Source organism: Rousettus aegyptiacus, unplaced genomic scaffold, assembly GCF_014176215.1.
Source record: "Rousettus aegyptiacus isolate mRouAeg1 unplaced genomic scaffold, mRouAeg1.p scaffold_m13_p_2, whole genome shotgun sequence".
NCBI lineage: Eukaryota > Metazoa > Chordata > Mammalia > Chiroptera > Pteropodidae > Rousettus > Rousettus aegyptiacus.
Window position 1 is genome coordinate 167,211,859 of NW_023416295.1, and position 24,686 is coordinate 167,236,544.

Consider the following 24,686-nt stretch of genomic DNA (forward strand, 5'->3'; position numbering starts at 1 on the left):
GGGAGCCTGTTAGGGCTCTTGTCAGAGGTGGCGAGAGAGTGAAGGGTGCCCAGGAGCCACGCGCCACACCCTCCCTCAACTACTTCGTTTCCCGGCTAAAACCTGCAAACATAACAGAGTTTGTAGCACCCACGTACCAGGGCCCAGGGACGCCGACCTCTCCCCACGCCCACCCTTGGTTTGCTCCTGACTTTTCTGATCATTCTGCACTTTCAAGGAGTCTTTTTCTGTTAGGTCGTTTGAGTTTTCCGTGTTTCGACACTTCTTCCTTGTTCTGAGTATTCAGACAAGCCCATAGTGAAAGCCAGGTCTCTCCCTGAACTGCCCTAGGGGCCGAGTATGGATGCCACACAACACAGCACTACCCGCTCTGATCAGACCTGATGGCACATCACCGCAGAAGGTCCTCAAAGACAAGACACTTGGGATTAGGAAAGGCTCAGAGCCCCTTTGCCAGCCGGTTCGCCTGCCTTTGCAACGTAGAGGCGGTTTTGCAGGAAGGGAAGCAGTCCTTTAAGGGGCATGGTCCCCAAAAGCCCAGGAAGAAGCGGAAATGAACACCTCAGGTGTCCTCACTCACAAGCGCTGAATGAGACACACCCTCCTCTGCAAAGCAGCTGGCCACCACAATCGGAACGCGCCTGCTACAGCCCTCAAATCAAGCCCATTCTTTTCGAAACCCACCCACACCCACGTCTCCTGCTTTAATTTCTGCTTACCCAAAAAGCTGCATGCAGTAAACTCTCATGGGTGGTTCATGAAAACAGAATCCCAGGGATTTATTATCACAGGCAGATTCAGACCCTGTATTTGTGTCCCAGAGCGGCACAAAATGAAAGGGCTCCGGAGGCAGGCCAGGTCTGCACGGCCACTGGCGAGTCCGGCTCACACGTGGCAGGATTCGGGACACGTGGCATGATGGGAATAGGCACCCGCAGCGTCGAAGCCCTTATCTCGACCCATCCCATCTCCCCAGTGAAGGGGAAGTCAAAGGGGGAATGCCAATGAAGCCTGCAGACCTCCAGCCCGGCCCGAAACGTGGCGCTTTATTAAGGAGTCTAAGAGACCGCAAACAGGCCATTATCAAATCTCTTCGTTGACAAAGCTCCGTGTTGAAAGGGACAAATAAAAATAAGTACATTAGGCACAATAAATCACGGGGCCCCGTTGTGGAGACCCATTATCCCTGGGGGATTACGGCGCTGTTTTCCTCCCCGTCTTTCAACTGCTGGATCCTGGTTTTCCCAGCATTGTTTTAATATGGCAGCCTCTACTCTCTGTGCCTCGAAGAGCCTGCTGTTTCTCGGTAGTCCTGGGTGGCGAGGGCATAATTTGTTTTACGAGTTCCTTGGGAGGGTGGCTGTTTCGTCGTCATCTTTAAAAGATACATTCCATGATCGTAGCAATGAGACCCCGCTCAAAAAACAAAACCCAGCCCTGTCATTTCCTCTAGCATCAATGTGGCCACAGCTGTAGCAATCCAACCATTACCAAGAGGGCCATGCTGTTTCTCTGGGGGGGTGTGTGGGGGGGGCGGGCAGGGACAAGCCCAATAACAGCATCAGTCACGCTTAAAGAGCCAGTAAATCATGTGGAAGGCAGCCTGAGCTGGAGGGAGACAGCAAAAGACTGGAAGTCAGGGGGCCTGGGTTTTACCATTAAGTTGGTATGACCTTGGACAGGTCCTTTGACCTCCGGGGCTGAAGTGTCTCCATCTACCCAATAAACCAGTTGGTCCACATGCCTCTTTAGCGCCCTCAAGATTCTGCATTTCTATGAGATACAGAGGGAGTGTGAAGAACCTTAAGCCAGATAATAATATTTATATTTCCTTCTCCCAATAAGATCGTTGAAAGAGTCATCTTAAGATAGAACCAACCCATTACGCAACTGTCCAAGGCACCGTCCTCCAGTTTGTTCTTCTCCTACACATGTGGAAACCTTCCCTCCCGCCCCCTCATTCCCCGAGAAGTTGTTTTCCAGGACAGCTCATTGTAAGTACTGTAAACAAGTCTGCTCCCAATCTCATCCATCAGGAAGTGGATGGAAGGATAGGTACCTAAGGACAGAATGTGCTGGGCCAGATTGTCACAGCAGGACCCGAGGATGCTCTTCCTCGTCGGAAATGAACGGGCGACAGAGCCCTTTGCTCTCGTGCAAGACGGTGCCGACTCCTGCATGCGCCGGGGAGACATCAATGGTCTTTTCCAGCATCCCCGATTCAATTACCGCATCCAAACCTTGCCATGAAAAGAACACTTCTTGGCATGTAATGCTTCCAAGTGTGGCACTGCATGAGGCAGCCACATAACAAAACTGATCCCCGAGCTTCATCACCCAACCCAGAGGCACCGACATAAAACCCGCCCGACAGTGCCCAACTCTCAAAATACTCTATAAAGGACTCAAATTCAGAAAAGGCAAAAAAGTTACAAGCTCTCTCATGTCAGAAATGGAGCTGGGTTTTACGGATCATAAAAGCCCACTGAGCAGCCTCTTGGGAGAGGCATAAAGAGGATTCCTTCCAACCAAGCGATTCCTCTGGCTTTGCAAAATTTGGTGTAACAACCCAATAAACACCAAGCGGAGTTAGATATAGGGTAGCTTTTAGCCTAGAAGGCAGGTGGCAGGTGGCGAAGGAGTAGCTTTACCTACAAGCAGCATCGCGAGCTGGGAGACGACCGAACGCGGTCACAGTGAACCAGGTCATCCAGGATGAGAGCCCCAGGCAAGCAGGGCCTTGGGTCCTCTTCCCCACGGCGCCCAGCACAGGGCCTGGCATGCCGCAGATGATCGACAACTGCGTGTTCACTGAATGACTGAATGAAGGAAGGAAACGGCAAAGTGACAAGGATAACAACAACCTACCACCCCTGGAAACTCTGATCCAATCGATGGGAATAATGAGAAGATCTGTTTAACAAAGACGCAAGATTTCTGCAGAGCTTTGAGCATCTCAAAGAAAACACCTAGATGTCCATCTCTTCCAACAGCAACACAGAGTGAGGGTTTTAGGATTTGTTTCAGCTTGTTTTGTAGCTGTCTCTCTTACCACCGCAAGCTATAGAAGGCAAAAGAGGAACGCTTCCTGAAAACATTCTTAGCCTCTGGCCCAGTAAGCCTCTTTTGAATATCAAAATAAAACTCAGGAAAACAAATGAGTAAAACTATCATACATTCCTATACTCTCCATGAAAGGTTCAAGAGGTGGGACAGATCTCTGAGGAGTTACATCCATGTCGTACCGCCTGGCAACGGCAAGTGGCCTGCAGGTCAGGACAAGGCAGGTGACCAGCAATCTCCATCCCTGAGCGGGCACAGCTCCTTTCTTGAGGTGACACTCCCCCCTCTCCCAAGTCTGCTGCCAACTTGTTTCCAGTGAATCCACAGCTCAGCTCAAACACTCGCGTTTCTCAAAGGGCTTTTAATTGAAAAATCGCACAGAACATGTCATGTGTCAGATCCAAATGCTCATTAGATACCATATACTGGGAATAAGAGACATCTAACATCCCTCGAGGCACTCTGCCATCACTTAGGGGGTACATTTTCGAGAGTACATTCTCACGCGATTGCATTTGATCCTTACCCAGAAGGTGGGGACAGGCGGTGGAATTAGAGGAGGAAAACTAAAGCTTAGGCAGTCGTGGATTGAATTGCGTCCCCCAAGAAAGACACATTGACGTCCTAACTCCCAAGACCTCAGAATGTGGCGTTATTCGGAAATAGGGTCTTTTCGGAGGATTCAAGGTAAAAATGAGGTCAGTGGAGTGGGTCCTAATTCAATACGACTGGTGTCCTCATGAAAAAAAGGGAAGTTTGGACCCAGAGACACGTACAGAGGACAGAAGACGTGAAGATACAAAAGGAAGAAGGCGGCCACGTGACTGGAGCGAAGCATCTTTAAGCCAAGGGCTGCCCGTTAACTCCGGCAGTTAGAGGCAGCAAGGAAGGCTTCTCCCCCAGAGCCGGCAGAGACAGCATGGGCCTGCTGATACCTTGAGATGGCTTGATGTAGGACTTCCAGCCTCCGGGACTGTGAAAGGATGCACTTCGGTTGTTTTAAGCCACCCACTTTGTGATGCTTTGTTACAGTAGCCACAGGAAACGAATCCGGAGAAGGTAAGCAAGCGCCTTACCCAAGGTGGGCTGGCAGAACAGGCAAACAGTAAACCGCACTGGAACAAAACTTCTACGTCCCAGGCCCTGTGCTCTCAGAGACTCCGGCCTGCCTTCGATCAGTTAACACAATCCACCCCAGCCTATGAAAAGGTGATGGTATGTGGGTGGATTGATTAAAACTTCAGCCTCCTCCTGGGTAACACATACGCACTTTAACCACGTCCTGCATCAAACGGCTCTCCAAAGCGTTCAGTACTTGCAATTTCTGGATTGCCGTTAAGCAAAATTTGGGGGAGGGAGATTTTTAGTTTCTGACATGAAAAGACAATACAATTTGATGGACCGCTACCTCCTTCCCCATCTTTTCAGCTGTGATGCTCCATTACAAACACTGACAGACCAGACAATGAACACACGAGCCGCATTAAAACAATAATTAACGCAGGAGCGAGAACAATGACAACTGCTTGGCCAAGGAGAGTAACGACAGGTCTGTCATTTGCAGAGCTTTAATAGTATGAGCTTTGGGTGCGAATGGAAAAGCAATTTCTGACATCACAGCGGCTCTTGAGGAACTGGGGTCAAAATGAGTCACAAAACCCCGCACTTGCAAACTCTGGTCCCTAAGACACGAAACACAGATGATAGAAGTCTCTTTCACACACACGCCTCGGGCCAGGGGACAAAGAGAGTCCAGCAGAGTTCTCGATTACCAGATAATCTACTGCTCCAGTGGAAAGAGTGAGAAGTCCCAGCTTTAAAATATGTGCTCTGAGTCTTCCAGAAGAATCCAGCCTTAGGGCAGCTTCCTGCCCCACCCTCGCCCTCATAAAAGGTCATAAAACTCGTTTGGCAACCGAAGCCCACCCTCGGGATATTTCGGGGAAGGTTTAACTGCAAAGCAGAGGCAGCGCCGAGCTGGATTTCCTCTATCCGTTCCCAAGCACTTTGGGCAAACCTCCATCCTAGTCATATGTTTACGCTTTTATCCTCTCTCTTTTCCTATTTAGGGAAAATGTGCGCCCAAATAAGAAACCGTGTTGAACTTGCCATCCCTGAAAGGGCGAGTTTGCTTCTGCATAGGTGACTCTGTCACTAACGTGTCACTCAAACGAGGTCCGTACACTAACGTTTAGTTTTCAAAATAGAACCCGTTCGCAGCATTAAAACAACAGATGGTGTTAGAGGCTGAATCGCATCCCCGCCCCCCACCCCTCAAATTCATATGTGGAAGCCCTAATCCCCGGTACCCCAGGATATGACGGTATTTAGAAACAGGGTCTTTAAAGAGGTGATTAGGGCTAAATGACGTCACTAGGGTAGGCCCTTCTCCAATCTGACTGGTGTCCTAACAGGAGGAGGTTGAGAGACACAAGGAAAAGACAACCAAAGAGAGAGGCCTCAGAAGAAACCACCCTGCTGATGATACCTTGGCCTTGGACTTCTAGCCTCTGGAACTGTGGGAAAAACAAACAAACAAACAAACAAATCTCTGTAGTTTAGCCACCCAGGCTGTGGTACTTAGTAATGGCAGGTAGACTAGCACAGATGGAGTTCTGCATGTTTAGTTTATTTTTGTTTTAAACGTGTAACTAACAGTCTTTTAAAAAAAAAAAATGAAAGAAATCACAAAATACACTAAGTCAGGAATCTTTTTGGCACTTCCTTAAAAGTCTTGACATCACCGAAGTACAGAACAAAAGGCATCGACAATGTCATTGTGCCAATGGACGGACGGGTATCACAGCGGTCAGACCGGCTGCTGGCGTGAATGAGGGAAGCGCACACGGGAGAATAAAGGGGCTTGAGAGAAGAAGGCTGCAGAGCCTGTCTGGTAAGCCCTCAAGATCGGCAGCTTACTCCTCCTCCCGAACGCGGTGGGGTTTCCTGTTTGCCCGGCTTCTCTACAGGAGTCACCACCCTTTGCTCACTTTCTCAGCTGTTCACATGAGACTGACCCGTTCTCCCCGCCCGGCCAGCTCGAGAGAGGCGATCTGGGCCCTTCTAACCAGTTCGCGACCAGGATTTTTTTTTTTTATCAGATCCACTGGGGAAAAGATGCTCTCCCTCACGTGCGATGGTGAGTGGGCAGGAAGTAACCCTGAGGACCACCCTTGCCATCCACGGGGACTCGGCCTGAGGATGAAGCCGAGACTGAAGAAAGCAGAGCCAAGAAACGGAGCAATAACCTCGCGGTGTCTGAGGACCCAGGTCCAGCTCTGCCTGGTGCTTCTTTATTGTTCAGTTCCTTGAGCAGATAAAGTCCAATATCCTTTTTTTTTTTTTTTAATTTAACATCAGTGTGAACTGGGCTTCAGTCATCTATGCCTGAAACTATCCTAGTAGTGGCCCGGAGGCACGCTGGCATGCATGATCCTATGTCTACTTACATAACTAAAACGGCCATCAAAATCTAAAGTATGTTTACATCTCATTGAAACTCATTATCATTCCAAGGGTGCTTAATCAAAAGTGAAACGTATGAGCTTTAGGAGACACTGATGCCCGTGAAAGTCTATGGAAAAAAAAAAAAAATTTAGGTGCATAAGAGTGTGTGGCAGAAAACAACTTAAGAATTGCTCGCTCCAAACCTCAGTATCTCAGGGGGAAGAACAGTACAATGACCTTCAAGCTTTATTTTCAAATTCTGAAATTTGAAAAACTTGTACCGCCTTGCCTATTTTTAGGCTGACATCTAAAGTTCTCATCATAAACTAAATTACTTCTAAGTATATAATTTTCTCAACATACCGTAAACATTAACATTTAAAAAAATAAAATTTCACATCACATTTGTAAATGGACCTAGTAATCATTCATTTTAAAAATTCCACTGCAAGATTTTTGTTTAAGACCTGAAAATGTTCTATCATTCCTTTAGCATGAGAAAAGGCCCCAAAGGCTGTTTCTGGCACTAAGTTTAAACAGGGAAAAGAGTGTGGAAAGGGGCAGCCTCACAAGAGAGCCTTGGCCAGAAGGGTCCCACGCACCGGACTTCCAACAGTTCCTTTGTCTGGTGCCCATCGAGGTTTTTATACCCATAGCAACATACCAGAGCGAGATAGGGATTGGGGAAGAGATGTGCCTTCATGAGATGAGGAAGGATGACTGCAGAAGGGAGGCAGAAGGAAGAACCGTGGACCTGGGGAGGGGAGGTCTCAAACCAATCAATGTCAGGAAAGAGTCCATAGGTGAGGTCAAAAATCTGGAAACTTGATTCTCTTAAAACTACCCACACCTGCATACTCCATGGGAAGTCTCTGTGCCTCCCCAGAGGTATGTATATTCCAGTGTCAGGTGACCTGGGTGAGTAGATTATGTGAGAGACTAAGAGGCAATGCACTGGACACAGAACTGCGTTCCACTCTCTGGCTGCATCATCTGGGTTAATAACCGCCTCTCTAAACTCCAGTTTCTTACCTGTAAAAGGAAATTGCTCAGCTCAGAGGGTCACAGCGAGGATCAAAAGGCATCATGCGTGTAAAGCACATCTCATGAGCACACAAGAGGCATTCGATAAATGGCAACTATGATTGTTACCGCCGTTATTGCTGTTGCTGTTATTTTTAAAACTGTTAATCACAATTTGCCAAGGAAGAGTCCGTTTCTATGTCATTCACTGGTTTTCATCTCTCTTACCTTTCAGAACCCAAATTTCCAATGAGAAAAGGGAGCAAGGTAGACAGAAAGCTCCTGAAAAATGGCCTCAGGGGACTAGTGGGCAAGTATTTGCCATTACTTCAGGGCCTCTGTAAACTTTCTGAGACCAGTGGACAGAGCTGAAAAGAGAAAGAATGTGGCCTCGTCCTCATCCCCTGGGGCTATTCGTTTTCTTGCTTTCCCAAGCACAACCACCATAAGTCACAAGATGCAGTCCCCAGAGAAAGGAGAGGAAAAATGGAGAAGCTCTAAATAACAACAATTACAATAGCTAATATATATTGAGTGTTCTCCACATACCGGCACTGTTCTGAGCAGCACATACACATTTACAGGTTTAATGAGCTCAAAGACGCAGCTCCAGTGGAGTTACGGACAAACCCAAGCAGAAGAAAATGGAAAATGTCAAAAACTAAGACCCAGAGAATGCATCCCTTCAGGTGTACTAAGTCAGACCACGGCTGGAAAAAAAGCAGCGGGGCTTCCAGAACCATAAAACCAACGCCCGCACCAAGTGCAAGTTCATAAACTTTCGCCAGTGCCTGGCTCACACACACGCTCTGATAAGCCCAGGGTTCATCCATCACTCCTCCGTAATTTGCTAAGCAAATCTATTCATGCAGCACCAATACCTGGCTTACGAGAGCGGTGTAATAAAACCCAAATGGACCTCACGAATACTAGAGGCAGTGCTAAATAGTCCAACATAAACACATGTGTATCCAGAGAAGAGCCTCTGGGCACTGGTGTTGAGCGTCTGCAAAATTTATCCAATCCTCCCTAGCCACTCCTCATCGCTCTCTAATTTCTGAGTCAATTATAACTGCCGTTCTGCAAGAGGTTCTTTAAAGAACATGGAATGGTATGAAGCCCAGTAAACAGAAATCACGGTCAAAGCCTCCATCAGCATCTAGGGATCGACAGTACAGCCAGACAGAATCAAACACTTGAGGGATCAAGCCTGCTGCGACTTGAATAAAAAAGTACGCTTTAGATTGTCTGATGATGACTCCTAAAGACTGATCTTCTCTATCTGGGTTTTAAAAGCCTAAGAGCAGAAGGAGGAGGAGGCTGAAGATCTGCGACCGTGGGAAAAGCTGAGGGTCAAGACAGTAAATTAGAAGAGGGGTGGGGGTGACTGCGGTGGCAAGAGTAGTCGAGATTGCACAGACTGAGAGAAGGAGGCGTGACATGGGTTGCAAAGGGTCTTCAAACTGCCCCAATCCTTCCCTCCCAACTTTACCATGCAACCTTCAGGGCTTGCATATAGACAATTCTTGGTCTGAAAGGGCGGCAAAGGCCCCGCCTTCACCTTCTCCTCCCCCACAACCAACCACTACATTCCTTGAAGGCAACGGGGAAGGCTCGTCATCATCCTGGTCATTGGAGAGGGGGCATACATTCTTCAGATTCTGGAATACTGAACTCGTATCCCTGCAACACAGGGTAATGCTCAAGATTCAGCAGGAAAGGGTTACGTTACGCCTGGCCAACAAACCCAGTGAAATCCAAAATAACCACCGCCATCACCAGCGCCACCAAGCACTGGGTAGACGGCATGTTCCAAGCATATGGCGAAACACCGAAGATTCCCTAAGTCATAGGATGCTCCCACACTCTGGTAGGAGAGCCAGCTGGGACTATGGTGTAGAAAGTACAACAGCAGAAGCCAGAACAGGGTTCAGACGCCATTCAGCACCCAGGATCAGAAAAAGCTTGAAGGAAGGGCTGCCTGCGCTGGTGAAGGAAAAACAGAAGTGTCCCAGACGGACAGAGAGGGAACAAGCTTGTCAGGCAGAGGGAGAGGTTATGTGCACAGCTCGGCAGATTCCGGGAAGAAGAACCAGTTCGAAGAAACATCATGAGCGAGGGACTGGAGGCGCGCAAGATGGGACCGGGGGAGGGATGCAGGGAGAGAGAAGACGAGGCTGCAGAGAAAGGCTGGGGTCAGTTCAAAACATGTCCTGGTAAGACGCTGGACTTTTTCACAGTGGTTGCCTACGGAGAACATTCTAGAAAGGCCCTCGTTCTTTAAAGATTAAAAATAAAGTCCCTCTACCTATGAGGGATTGGGCTATACGATTTGAAATTTTTTGTGAGCCAGAATGGCTTGCTCTACGATTTCGAAAGTGCGCGCGGCGATCCCCGGCGGAGAAGCACGCGCCAGCCGCGGACGCACCGCAAAGGGGACGCACCGCAAAGGGGGCGCACCGCAAAGGCCTCATGCCGAGGCCGAATCCCGAGCCCAGATGTCGGGGTGCCAATCCTTTCGCTCTCGGCCCTCGCAGCTGTTTTAGGGACTACTGGTAAGGAAATGAAGAATTTTCTCTTTTATAGCGCTTATTGGGTGTCATCCAAGGCTAGGAAGAAGGTTGTTCTATAACCCTGGGCTCATTTGAACAAATCCCCCGGAAGAGCGGCTCGGGAGGGCGCATTTTCACCCAAGCCCTGCCCCCACGCCCAGCCCAGCCAAGGGAGAAAGTGCTATTTTAAGAACTGCTGCTGGTGTCACAAGCAGACTTTATTCCAACGAGGCCGCTTTTCGGTGGCCAATGAAAACCATCTCAGCCTTCAATACTGATGATTAGGATCAAAGCAAAATTCAGAAGCTTCCCTCAGCGTCCATCCTACTGTGACAGTTCCAGCCCAGTGGCCTTTAAAACATGAACTCTTGCAAAAGCCTGTTCCATGACCTCCCAGCTTCCACCTGTCCCCACCCCAATCTGACCCCAATACTGTTACTGCTTCATCTTCTTGAAACAGCTTCGAATAGTTAACACGCCACGCGCCTGATCAAAAGTCGCCCTGCCTTCCAGAAACCCACAGCCCCAGCCTAGCCTGCCGCCTTCACTGCCAACTCCTTGCTAACGGAAACCCAAGCCAGCTTAGTCGATGACTCAAAATACATATTTGTATGTTGTCAACCGAACCTGGCCCTTCTAACCTCCCTGGAATTCTTCCATTCGAATTTTAATTATCGTGTGTCCAAAGCCTCCACTCGAATCCTTCCTCCCTTGCGCTGAAGCGGCTAATCTCCCACCTTTGATTTCCCATCCAGTTTTGGCTTCAGCAGCCCACAGCCATCAGAGGCGCGGCCAGGTCGCTTCTATCGTTGCTCTGAGCCGTTCATTTCAATCTTCCGTTGTTGCTTAACTTACCACGAGACTTTCTGCAACCTCTCCAACTATGTGGGCACAGACAGAAGGCTTTCAATTTAATTTAATAAATGTTTATTAAAAGAGTCCTAAGTGCTAGCAGCATAGCAGGCTGCTCCCGGAGATACGGCGATGGGTATAAAACCCAGTCACAGTGCTCAAGAAGCTAATGACACTTAATCAAGTGAGGGAGTAAGTCTAGAGTTATTGACAATGCCACACAGAGGATGATGAGCACAGCCTTTGGGGAGGTGGGGGTAACTCCTCCTGTCCCCCTTCCCTTCCGTCTCCTCCTCGCTAAGACTCAGATCTAATCTCTTCTTGACTCCCTCAAACACGGTACAACCTACCACGCTGGGCCCACTCTCTTCATTGGCATTTCAGTCTGTCACCTCCGTGTCCCTGATGTCAAGCCGGGACCCACACACACGTCGTGTTGGCCAAATGAGTGCAGGCGACAACCATCTAAAGAGGCAGAGTGCACAGGAAGGAGAGATTTCATCAGGCGAGATAGGATGGGGAGTTTGATCCAACAAAGGGAGTGCCAGTGAACAAGCCCAATGAGGAACATTTCAAGGGCACAGCCAATAGGCTCAAAAGAGAGGAGACCCGCAGAGGAGTCACAGGCCACACAGTGAGGCTGGAGACGTGAAGAAGCCGGGGGCGAGGTCGGCACGGAGCCAGCAGACAGGAGTGTGAACAGCTAAGTCTTCCCAACTCTTGCACGAATGCCACACGCACTGGTAGAAATGAACCTGGAACCATGTGGCCAGAAGAATCAGGGAAGCGCAGAGTTAGGCTTTCAGCCCCCGAGGTGCAGGAGAGAATACAGGAGGATGGGCGTGGGGCTGAGGGGCAAGTTCATCCCTTCGGCTGCTCCACGTCCACACGTACCGTCTTCTTAGCCATCCAGCTCCGCTCCTGACTTTTCACCTGCTGTACGTGGTGAGTCCTGGCTCCCCGCTTACATGGCTGTGTGACCGGGGCTGGCCTCAGCTTCCACATCTGCAGAGTGGGAGTGTGAGACCAGCCACCGCACAGGGTTGCTGTCAGGATGAGATGACACGATCAAATGGAAGCGTGCTTGGCTCCAAGGAAGCGCGTGAGGAGTGCGCTCGCTCCTGGGTGTGGGCCAGAGGGAAGCGGAACGTGTCGAAGAGCAGGGACGGGGCAGAGGACAGACGCCTAACGCTTAGGGGGTGCGAGAATGCAGAGGCACAGGCTGCACGAGGCTGTCAGGAAGCCGGGGCTCTGCTCCCACCTCCTCTCTGGATCCTTCTCTTTACCTCACTAGCCTTAGTTTCCACAGCTGTGAATGAAAGCTATTGGTCCAGTGGGGCTCAAAGGCCTCGTCCAGCCCTGGTAGCCTCTCAACATTGTGTAGCTCTGCCTTACATGCAGAAGGCATCGATATTGAAAAGACCAGGTGAGGATGATTCACATCCACAGAGAAAGGGGAGAAGACGCCCAGAAGCCCGAGGAGAGTTCTTCCTATGGAGGACAGACACGCAGGTCTCTCCCTCTCGTCTCAAGTCCACGTCATCCTCTAACACGTGAGCCATGCCCACCATCTACACCTAAGTCCTTTCTCGATCGTCATCACCAGCGCTGGAAACACTAACATCGGCAATCCATGCTGAGGTCTGTCGTATTTAAAATGCCTCCCGAGGCACTCCCCAGGCAAGCTGGCATAGACAGTTAAGCGCGCTTTAGAGCTCACTCCTTCCTCGCGTGCCAGATAAGCCAAAGGCCCCACAAATTGAGAGGAAAGAAACGCATAACACACAGCAGCGTGGCGCTTCCCTCGCCTTCGTTTTTGCAGAGTCGCCAGTGTTCGAAACACAACGCCGCCGCCGCAGTACTGACATGACCACAGAGTATTCACTTGCAAAACACATCATTCCGTGAGGACACAGGTCCTTATTGAGTGCAGACCTTCGAAGCACCATGCACATACCTACGAAGCAATCCTGGAAGCGGGAAAAGTTCCACCATGCTTATCACTCACTGCCTGTGCCTCCCTTGGCTCCTGATGTGGCCATGACATGCCATTCCCAGATGAGAGCCGACATCAGTCAAGGAGGCTGGTTGGTGCACAAATAGTGTTGGCGTGTTAAGGACCCATGCGACTCTTCTTGAAGGAAAGCGGGAAGGGAACGGTTCCCAGTTAGCCTCAGAAAGGCCGACCCTACCGAAAACAACGAACATGGGTAACAAAGCCAAGGCAACCCCAACCTCGGAGCACTCTGAAGAGCCCAGGACTCCCTGCTGAATTTAAATTTTTAAAAAAAGAAAAAAAAAAAAAAAGAGGAAGCATGAAATCCCCAGACGCCCATGTTCTGCTGTAAATCCTGCTAAATTTGAATGCTACCATGGAGAGCTGGAAAGATCAGCAAGCCCTTTCTTCCCAATTGGCCTTGGTACTTCAGGGAAAAAAAAAAAAAAAAAAAACCAACCCTTAAGAGCAAAACCTCTCCCAGCAGTCAGGGCTCCATCTCCATCTGCCTCTGCTGCCCGTCCAAAGCACAGCCCCATGATGTGACGAGAGAGGCTAAAATTATGGGTGAGACTGCACTTTTCATTCTAGCCTCAGCCTATGATTATCCACAACTCCAGGTTGCCCAAAATTACCTCTGGAGCCTTAAACGCCTTACATTTTATTTCATTCCTAGAACAAATTCTTTTTTGGAAACTTTCCTAAGAGATAAAGGAACAAAAAACCAGAAAGTCCTAGATATTTCAGCCGCAGGGAAGGAAAAGCCAGTAGGCAAGCATGATTTCGATTTTTTTTTTAATGTCTCAGGCATATCACCTCTACTGTATCCTTAGGCAGAACAAAATTAATTCCATGTCTCTCCAATTATGAAGACTCGGAATCCTGGAAACTCTTACCAAATTTACTTTTTAAACCACTTCTGGTCTCGATATCTTCTCAGAGGTAGCATGTGAGCGTGGTTAAGGAACTCACGTGGTTAAGGAACTCACGCAGGTGGGTAGTTATGACTGCTACCTCCAGGAGGAACAGGTTGGTTAAATAAACAATCTGCCCCCAAGTAAGTGAAGTAACACAATGTGGTAGGTTAATGGTTACACAGTTTATGTAACTATTGTGCTTCTTTCTGTCTGTAGTACAGTTGGATATTAGGCTCCTCGGCAGGTGAGCCTAGTGAGTTTTTTGCTAAAACATTCGAAAAGTTTATATTTGAAAAATACTTGGTTTTAATGCAACAAGCGAGGCTCCCACAAGTTTCCATCATGACTGTGTTAATCTAACAATCTGAAGTACGATAAAGGAGCTATTTTTAAAAGGCCTGCTATGAATCCCTTTTGTAAAACAAAAAGCTTGTTGTACCCCAGACAATTACTTATCTTAAATTATTTGCTTTTAAGATCAGATTGTATATGCCAAGTTTGCCTAAAATAGGGTACTCTTAGCTTCAATACTGCGATGATAATGTAACAAACCTTATATTTATACTGCACTTACTCCGAACCTCCCCTTTCCAATGAGCACTGCCCTCTCTACCCAAGAGTGCCAGAGTGGTGAGGAGCTGTCTTTCTAGCAACTCACAAATTTGGAGGCATGAAATTAAGTCAGTTTGCATTCTTCCTGACTTGTGCTTCTACAAGACTGCTTTTCTATTTCTATTCTTCTTCCAAACATCCCTCCCTTCATACTCACCCAACAGTTCCCCTGACAAGGTAACCTCCCCAAGCTGAATAAAAGGGTTCCCCTTTCCAATGTAGAGTCTGGGCTTTGCAGAATTTCAAAGAGTCAACTCAGCTTTTATCTACTTAATTTAGAAAAAGTTGAATTTTTCAGCGCTGCTTTCTATCACAAAGCATTTAATTCTCAAGTAGTTCTCAAAGAATAGTGCAATATTCCAGGACCTACAGGTTTGTACAACACAGAAAATGAGCAAGCGAGGCCAGCTGTTCTATGTGGATGACCTTATATATCACAGAGGTTCTAATAGTCTACATTATACAGAATCAAAACCCAGAATAGTAAAGGCTTTGCGATTCTTTTCGTCAGCATTGTATATGTAGTGTTTTCGGTTTCAAGGTAGAATGCGCCTTTAAACGGGTCAGACCTCATTTCAGAACTAGAAAGCTGGAAAACCTAAGGAGTAATCCAAACTTTGCCACTCAAAAGCTTAAGCAAGACATTTTCCCTCTCTGGGCCTCTAAAGTCCTTTTTATAAGAGTTATGTATAGAGACTGGCATGAAGCCCAGAGAGGTCAAGAAGTATTCTAAGGTCACACAGCAAGTTAGCATAGAATGATGTAACACTAGAACCTAGATCTCCTAATTTTACTTAAACACCCTGACCTCCCCCTCAACATACGGAAGGATGGTAAAAACCACACGTACACGCATGCACACACGCACACGCATGACAGAGCCTCCTTTTACCACCACTGTCCTGGCTCCTGTGTCTGAAAACCTAAATATACCCGACCCTGGAGATTGCCGCTGCAACTGGGACTTCTATTCTCTCCCATCCTCTCTGGTAGTTACACAGTTGCTTTTCTTCCTCACTGTATAGTTTCCTCATTCCACAAAACACATACCTTCCTCCAGTAAAAAAAAGTTTAGGCCATAAACAAAATGATCCAAATACAGGAACCCTGTTCAAGTGTTAAACACGACCGACCATAACTACCCAGAAGCATATCTGACAAGACAGAATTTGTTCTCACGGAGAAGGAATTTTCCCCCCCACAGTATATCACTTGTCGAGCAACCTTGTCATTTTTCCCACTGCTGCATACTCACATAATGAAAGCCCCAGATGTAATGCATGTACACAAGAGGGCAGACTAATGGCTGATAAGGGACTCTTTCTTTATTTGCATTGCTAATAGTTTGTTAAAGAATAGGCAAAATGCTGCACCTAGAGGGATAAAGGACAAAAATTTCCTTTTTCTGTTTTTAATAACAACGTGGCATGACCAACTAGTACTCCTGGACTTGATCCAGCAACTGTTCTCACCACTGCTTGAATACACAGAACAAGCTCAGGTGCCATCCTGAGCTTGTTTCCCTTCTAACACCAAGCTTCCTTCTTCCAGAACATCCCATCTTCCAGCCCCACTAACTACTGACTGTTCTCCATTCACATTGCACACTTCAAGGTTTCCATGTGGTGGTTCTTTCTGCCAGGATTCCTTTCCTTTCTACTATCCTAGCAATCACAAACTCATCCTTTTCAACAAACCTGTACAATAGCAGGTAGCTCTTAGTAATGGTTCAATGTCTCCCTCCCCCTGAAAGTCTGTAAACGGAACGCGGATGCTCTGTAGCCTCCACACAGAGCATGGTATCAGCCACAGAAAAGGTATTCAATATCACTAAGTTAAAAGAAGAAAAGTCTTCCAAAATACATTTAATTCAGCCTTAACTTTACTGGCTGCTGCTTGCTGCTCTCCAAATGTCGGTGTGGGCTGAAGGGATCTGAATGCCTCTCGCTGTCAAATGCTCCAGAGTGGAAGAGCAACCCTCATCAACACTAGTAGATCCCATGAGGTATTTTGCAAAAGTGTGTCGGTGGCCAGAACTCTCAGGCCCCCAGTATCCGGCCTCAACTTCTTACTCTACCCCTGCCATCTGGCATCCCTGAAATGCACAAGACTGCATCAGGCCTCAGGACCTCAGTATACATCTTCTGCAGGACCAGTTTTCACTAGCTGATGCTCAATGGCAAATTTAATAGCGTTATCCTGCTCCAATCTCTCACCCCTTGGCTATACTGCACCTGTGAGAATCAATCTATAAAGCCTTAATAGCAGAAATAAAGCTTTATGCTGACCATTTTCCCTGGATCACAACGGCTCCCTTCAAACTACCTAAATATGCACTATACATATAGGTAAAGAATCACAAACACCACCTACCACAACTCAGAGTTCAGGAAAACGTAATAACTCATGCAGGCTCACACGGTTCCGTATACTGAGTCGAATTCTATATGCTGAGTTGGGTCTCCCGGAATCCAGTAAGGCCTAAATCTTGGCAACATTTGTCCATTTTTGTGCCAGTATTCTCGACTGGGTAGTCTTTTCTTGGACTCTCTCTCTCACCTGTCCTGTCTGCCCACAAAGCTGGAATCAGCGTTGATAACACTTGGCCACTGTGGATAAGGTGAGCCTGGGCAATGAGGCTGTGCTCTTCAGCAAAATAGAATTATCTTCCAATTCTGCAGGAAGAAATCTAGACACTAATGATTTAACGATGTTAAAAATGCAAACCCGGACATTAATGATTTAATACTGTTAAAAGTGCAAAGAGCAGCAGAGAGGCAAGCGCAACTACATTATCAATTGTCATGTTACATCCATACACAGTTGAACCCTGAAAACAACGCGGGGTTTGGGGCGCCCCCGCCCACAACGCACTTGAAAACCATCCGAAAACCATGAAAACCATCCGTATCACTTTCCACTCTACCACCTGCGATTCGCATCTGCGGATTCAACACCCTGCAGACCGAAAAGAGTACTTTCGATCCCAGGTTGGGAATCCGCGGTTGGGAATGCGAAAAGACTGTTTTCCATCCGGGGGTTTGTTGAATCCCCGGATGCGAACCCTGCGGCTAGGAAGCGCCGACCGTGTTGAAAAAAAAAAAAAAAAATATCTGCGTTGAGCCTCGCAGTGGAAACCTGTGTTGTTCAAGGGTCAGCTGCAAATGCAAGGTATGTAGATTTAATAGGATAATAGTGAGAGCTTTTCAATGTAATGAAGTCGATTCCAGACTCCATCTAGAATGGAGGAAGCGTGATTTTATGAAGACTGTTGGGACGTGCAGTCCAAAAACCAAAAAGGGGCGTTGTGATTACGAACCCTTAGAGAACTTAAAGGATGGAGTTTTACAGGCAGGTCTGTCTCCCAAAGATGTACAGGCCTCACGTACTTAGAGATTATAACTGAGTTTTTCAGTCTCAGGTAACACTTTGCAGCTAACCTGTGCTGAGTTGTCCAAATGACACTTTAGATGGGAGCGGGCCCATCACCTAAGCACTGGGAGTCAGCTACGCAAGCACACCTTGCGTAACAAACGTGGGGTTCACGAGCCCTAAAGCTAAACCACAGCTTTTGGTAACACGGGTCCTTGTATTTTCTTCATCGGTTGTGGAATAGAAAACTAGTCCCCCCTAGTGTCCTGCCACTGTAGGTGGCTACAGATGGAGACACTCCTGCATGCTGCATCCAATGTGAAGCACAGCTCAGGAACCCAGAACCCAAACTTCGCCTCCCTCGGGAGAGATGACAGCACTCCCGGGACCTACGATGAGATGAAAAACCTTTCATTTCATTTCCGAGGCCCTTCTAGATATGGTTTAAAAGAAAAAAGATTTCTGCATTATCTCACACTGAAAAGTTAACCCACACCCCAGCCCGCCTTATTAAATGAAGTAGAGGGTCCATGCTTGTCAGCGACTTCTGCACACTCTACAATGATCGATATTTTCTTTAAAAACCTCTCTATCCCACTAACAGGATTTGTTTCCTTTCCCCGCCACTCTGGAAAATCCACCAAGATCTTAATCTTGATGACTTTCACCTCTCTGTCCCAGTTAGTTTTCTTCCTGGTATGGAATTAACAGGGCCAGGCTCGATAAATGTGTGTTCTCCTCAAGCAATTTTCACTAAAGTGAAGCACTCTTGAAAAATAAAGGTACACTAAGAGATGTGTGAAACCTTAAAGCCAGGTCGTTCTTTAATTTCCAGTGAGGACTCAGCATGCCTATGAGTAATTCATTCATGTCACCCATTTGTGAGAGGTGAGAAAAGAAACCACCACTTTGAACCTTTCCTAATTTAGAACCTTCCCTTATCTTAAGTCTATCAAAGCTGATTCCAGGTGGGAAGAGAGGAGAGCCTAGGAGGAAAATCGACCTAAGGTGACTGCCTCCACAAGTGAATAAGCACTCTGGGTTCCACCTGTGTCAGAGGGCTTGCATCTGCAGTTACCTGAGGTGAACGCCCCACCTGCTACCCTTCCCCAACCCCCAACCCCCCCCCCCCCCGCCCCCCGCCCCATGAAAGAAAGGAGAGCCTGAGCTCTCTTGGGGCACTTACACAAGACCCTGTAAAACTTCCTGTGACATTCACAAAACATGTAAGTGGGATGAGTGACAAAATTCAAGAATTCGGAATTCAGCAGAAATCTGCTCAACCGAGGGATGAAAAAAATCCATCCCCATTAAACAGGGTCACTTGGCGGACGGTTTCAATGTAGGAGAGACAATCTGTTCCCTCCGAAGTGACCCATTTAAAATCAGATCGTTCCAGGGGAAGCTCATAGGTTTAATAAATTTAAAACAGGCACGGGCAGGCTTTGCAGAGGTTCCTTAAAGGAAAATGTTTAAAGAAGGTAATAAAACAATGAAGAAAGTAACTTGAGGGTGCACAAACTTTGGAGTCACAGCACCCTTCAGAAACCGTGACAGTCTCAAGAATGTCGGAATTGCTATCTATGTTGGTCACCATCACAAGCAGCTTTGTCTCATAAGAGTTACTCTGGTTGGGTTTCCTCTCTACAGATATCGCTGCCACCCAACCAACCACTCTGTCCTACAGAGGGACTCGCAAGCTGAAGCTGCTCACCCCAGATCCGCCTCCACTCTCTGCAACAAGGAGTAAAGAAAAGTTCTTGACAGCATCACGCCAGGAAAGGCAGGTGGGGATCGCCCGAGGGGCCGCTCCAAACACAGTGGGTCCCCCGCAAGACACAGTGCGGAGGGAGAAGTGAGGGGGTGCGGGCACTTCACCTGGTGCTAACGGGAAACTCCGGTCGCTTGCTCTCTGTGTGCCTAGAAGCCGCGCAAGCCGTGGCACCGGCCCTGGAGGCAGGAGTCTTAGGGTCTTCCACTTTCAGCGTCTCCAGGGCTCCCGACCCAGGCAGCAGAGGGTGTGCCCACACTCGCTCCCTCTCCGCCAAAATCCTGAGCACAGGGGGGACCAGCTACAGGTTCGGAGAACTTATCCAGCGCCGCCCACTAGGGCGCCCCCGCGGTGGCTCTCGGGCACCCCCGGACTCTTACCTTGGCCGTGACTACCGCCAGGCAGAGAGACACCGAGGAAGAGCTGGGTGGTGCGGCGGCGGCGCCGCCTAGGAGGCGCAGGGGGTCCAAGTCGAGGTCCCAGCAGGCGCTGCCCTGGTCCGGACGGCGGTGCCAAGCGTCCACTTCGGGGCGGCCCCAGGCTCCAAGGGCTGTGGGAAGGATCCGGGCCGCCCAAGCTGAGCACTCTCCCTCCTTCCTCTGCCTCCGGCGCGGCTGCCTGGAGCTGTTCCCTGAAGCGGGGACTCTTCCGAGCCGTGGGCGCCCCGCATGGGCAGGGGCTTGGGTCCGCCTTGGGCTGCGTCCGGGGAGGGGGCGCTGGGTTAAGACGCCGACCGACCGCCGGGGCCAGCTCCACCTCCCGCGCTCCCCGCCGCTTCGCCCCTTCAGGGCAGGGCCTGTGCGCTCCTGGCCCGGCGAGGCGAGCGCGGCCGCGCCCCCAGCCTCGGGCGCCTGGGCTCCCGCGCGGCGGCGGGGCAGAGGCAGTCCGGGCGGGCCGGGCGCCGAGCGCGGCGGCGGGGGGAGCTGCAGCCGGCCGCGGCGCCCCCTCCCCCCGGGCCTGCGCCTCCCGCCCGCGGCTCCGCGGGAAGGAGGCGCTGGAGAGGGCCTCGCCCCGGCCTGGGGCGCGGGACCGGGGGCGCGGGGCCGGGGGAGGCGCCCCGGGAAGGTCACCGGAGCGGAGGCGGGGCGCAGCGCGGTGGGTGCGGGGAGCCAAGGAGGGCGGCCCCGCTGCCGTTGGGAGCGCTCGCCGGCCTCGGTCGCCGCCGCCTCAGAGACGCGCCTGCTTCCCTGAGCGCCCGGCGCTCGGAGCTGGGCGGCCGCTGCAGCCGCCGCCCGCAGCCGGGCGCCGATGGCCGGAGCCGGCGCGCGATCCCCGCCTCCCGCGCCCGGCCAGGCGGGGACCGCCACGCGGGGGCCGGCGGGGGGGGTGGAGCAGGCGGGCGAGCGCTGGGGTCCGAGCTCCGGGTTGGCCCCACCGCCGCGTGTCCAGAGCCCCGGGATCGCTCAGCAGCTGCAGTGACTGTGTGTCTGTGTCATGTCTGTGCAGCTGGGGGGGAACCGCGAACCCTGGCCGGGCTCCGAGCGGGGGCGGGGCCAGCGCCCGCCTCGGTGCCCACCCCCACCCCGTGATGGCGCGGCCGACCAATGGCAAGCGCCGCAGCCGCGCGAACCGAGAGGCCGCCCCCGCCTAGGCTCCGCCCACCAGCTAGGCTCCTCCCTCCTGCTTCTTCTGCCTGCTCGCACGCAGGCGGAAGCAACACCCGGATCCGGGATCCCGGCCCGGGTCAGGATGAAAGGGTGCAAGCTGGGAGCTCCCCGCCCTTCTTCCCCCAGCCCGGGCGCTCTCGGCTGCTTTGGGCTTGGCGAGCCTCGCGGAAAGGAGGGGGAAGGGAAGCAGGGCGGCTCCGCAGCTGCCGCCGTAGAGACGCTTGCAGGCTCTTAGGGCCGTGCTGCCTGTTCACTCCCCCCGGTACCTATCAGCCGTCGTGGGAAGTAGGAAGTTTCCCCGCCTCCACCTTCTCCTCGGGTCGTTACTTCTCTGGAAGATGGGCAGAGTATGGGCATCCTGAGACTGGAGGAGCCACGTTGAATGGCTTTGAACATATCATTTTGAGGCTCTGTGTCCGCGAATTGGTCCAAGGCCCCCTGTTCTTAGGCGGAAACTGCACTTCTTTGCCCCCCCACCCATACACACACCCCATGCACGCACAGCACGCCCTCTTCCCGTTCAGATTTCGTTCCTGCTCTTTCCTTCCCGGCATAAGAATCCGGTGCGTAGCATATCGTTGAATGTACTTCCAACCTCCATAAAGACAGTGGGGCGCCGAGAGTCCCTAAGGCTTCCTGAAGGAGTCGGTGAAATTATCTGGGCAAAGGGGGCGGAGGCCTGGAAGGAGGCCTCGAGAGTAAACCCAGAGGAGGAGAAAGCAGCGAGAAAGGGGGAGAAAAAGGACGCAGAGGGACGGACAACTCTGGGAGACCGGAGCTCCGGCGCGCGATCCAGATCCCGGGTTTTTCCTCTGCTCGGTCCCAGGGCTTCTGGGGTCCCTTTCCCCCCGGGTCTCTCCCAAGCCGGGTCTCTGCCTCGCCTTCGCGCGCCACTCCCTTAGCCCTTGGACACTGATGAGCCCACCCTATTTCTTGGAAGGAGCAGGGTAAGGATGCAAAAGCAGAGATAAAGTGCAGTAGTGGAGTTGGGGAAGGGATGCCTAAGAAAAGGACGCCGCGCTCGGGCTGCGGCGCTGACCCCACTCCCCGGCGGTCAGGTTTAGAGCCCGAGGGCTTCCGCGATTCGCCTCCTAGTTCCGCTCTGGACTTGACTCCTGCCTAGGGAGCCTGACTCTTGGCCTTTAGCTGGACTCGGCCGGGACCGTTCCCCCACCACCTCCCTTCCCTCCAGATCCTTAAGCAACGACCCCCCACATCCTTCCATCACCACCACCACCAGCAGCAGTTCCCCAGCTCTGGAGTGCTGTTTACCTAATCTCGGTAGCAGATCCAGCCGAGGAGAATGCGAAAGAAGGCAGCAGTTGCACAGCAGCGTCCCCGGCGAAGAAGTAAAAGACGTTTGCTTTGGAGCTTTGGGAGAAGTTAACTGCGAAGCTGGGGTCCTGCTGTCATCTCTGCGGGAATGAGTCTCACCCTGCACGTTTGCAGGAATAGGAGATCGTATCTGGTTTTGGTGCCATTACCGTGTCTGAGAAGAACATTATATGATAAAATATTATCTAATATCCTAGGGACCATTAGAGTGTCAAAGTTTAATGCCAAGCCTTTTAGCTGGACCGCTGCTCCATTCTTCCTCTGACGTACAGCCTTGCTCTAGAAGGCGCTGAAAACAAGGAGATCATTTTTATTTTTTGCAGGCGGACTGTCCTTCCTACTCTTCCTCCTCCTCTTCTCCAACCCCCTCCTCGGAACCTGTTAAAGTTAAAGCAAGAATTTGGGCTTTCTTTTTATTCATTGCTTTGCCTCACTTCATTGATGGTGTAAAATGCATTGTTGCAATACATTAGCATATTAATAAGGGTAAGGTGACTGTGGAAGGGAAGGGAGACCTGAAATGTACAAGCAAAGAGGAATAATGGAATAACATCAGAAACTAAAAGATAAGCAGGTGGAAGAGAAATATCTCCATTATAATTACCCGAGTTTGTGCCTTCCCTAGATTGGATTTTAGAAAGAAAAATACGACCACAGTGGAGGGGGGAGCAATATTCATCTGGTCAGTAAGGTACATTGAAGATATTTATTTCGTTATTAAGGGACTTCACAAAAATTACTGGCATCAGTTAATAATCACCTTAAATGGATAAAAGCTTTGCCCTATCAATTCAGTGTTGCAGTATTATAAAGTCAGTGGCATATCTAATGTGCTAAATAATGGGAATGTTGTCAGACTGAAATACTACACAAACTGCACCCTTCTGTTAGTTTTTATGTCAAGCCCCACCCGAATCCCGCATTTAAAAAACTCCTTTGTCCCACCAATGGGATGAAGATATATATACATGTGTATGTGTATATGTATATGTATGTGTGTGTGTATATATGTGTGTGTTTATACACACACACACACACACACACACACATACATATATATAGCCTAAGGTAGGCTGTATTTGTCTATGAATTAGAGCCCTTTGACACAGACCAGGATATAAACATCTTAAAAGGATTTCATGGCATGAGGAATGCAGAATGAAGTATATAAGGTGATATATCTGTTATTTCTAAAGAACCTAAACAGCTTCTGCTAAGAACTGAGAAGTGAAAAAATATTGAGCCCTCTAAACCAACTGTTATCTATAGCCACACAATCGTACCTGTCACAGGAGAGATTCAGAAAGATCTCTAATCAGGGTCAAGGAGACCTAATCCTAAGAAACCTGTCTTAAAAGAACCACTAGGGGGCCCTAAAGGCATCTCGAAGAGGGAGCCTGAACATGCTCTCACCTCCGCTTTTCCCAGCTCATTTTGTATAGATCTAATGGACCTGGAGTCTAAAGTTAAGAGCTTGGAATCTAAAGTTAAAAGTCCGGAGGCAAGTCAGACTTTACATCATAAAAAATACCGGAGTCCCATTTTGACAGACGAGTGTAGAACTTATTTACCCAACTTTTTCTTATTTCCAAAAAAATACAACAGAAAAGGAATATTGCACTCTTTGAGATGAAGGTGGCCTGATACTCTTACCATCTTAAAGTCAACCGTTGTTACTATTACAGGTAGAACCTCGTTCTAAGACTTTAAGGCTGTTTCCTGAATGTTTTAAACACTCTCCAAGTGCTAGGTAGCAAGATGAATCCTCACAGGGGTGCCATGAAAACTGTTTATGTAGCATGGCACCCACCATCCACTTTGCGGGAATTCGAGTCATCCATGAGGGCACTAACACACCTGATGGGCCAGGTATTAATTTTTTAGCGCTGGGTTCTGGTGCAATGGTGGTTTGAGGTGATTCCTGGCAGTGGCAGCTGAGGTGGTGAGGTAGGTGTAGCTGAAGAAGTAGGGGGAGGGGAGCTCACTGCAAGGGGACACTTAACCAGCCGGTGTGAAGGATTTCAATATTCGAACAAGTAATGTGATATTTGTCAAAACACCTGCATATCGGGCTCGAGCATACATAAAATTTCCCAACATTTCTTGTGGACTCTGATAACTAGCAATCAAGTTTTCAAG

At 49.6% G+C, this 24,686-nt stretch overlaps 1 protein-coding gene across 5 annotated transcripts in view; it reads right to left on the bottom strand.

Annotated features, from left to right (window-relative positions):
* LARGE1 (LARGE xylosyl- and glucuronyltransferase 1) overlaps window positions 1-22,565 on the bottom strand; it is a 477,871-nt gene extending 455,306 nt beyond the window's left edge. Inside the window, exon 1 of one of the 5 annotated variants that reach the window (XM_016161642.2) lies at window positions 22,485-22,565. Coding sequence is in view for 2 of the 5 variants with exons in the window: in XM_036236071.1 (XP_036091964.1) it covers window positions 19,549-19,604 (56 nt within the window). In the remaining 3 variants the exon portion in view is untranslated. Of the gene's footprint in view, window positions 1-19,548; window positions 19,780-19,985; window positions 20,485-22,484 lie in introns of those variants that run through there. The other 4 variants (XM_016161640.2, XM_016161639.2, XM_036236071.1 and 1 more) reach the window with 4 other exon arrangements.
* Between the last annotated feature and the right edge of the window lie 2,121 nt (window positions 22,566-24,686).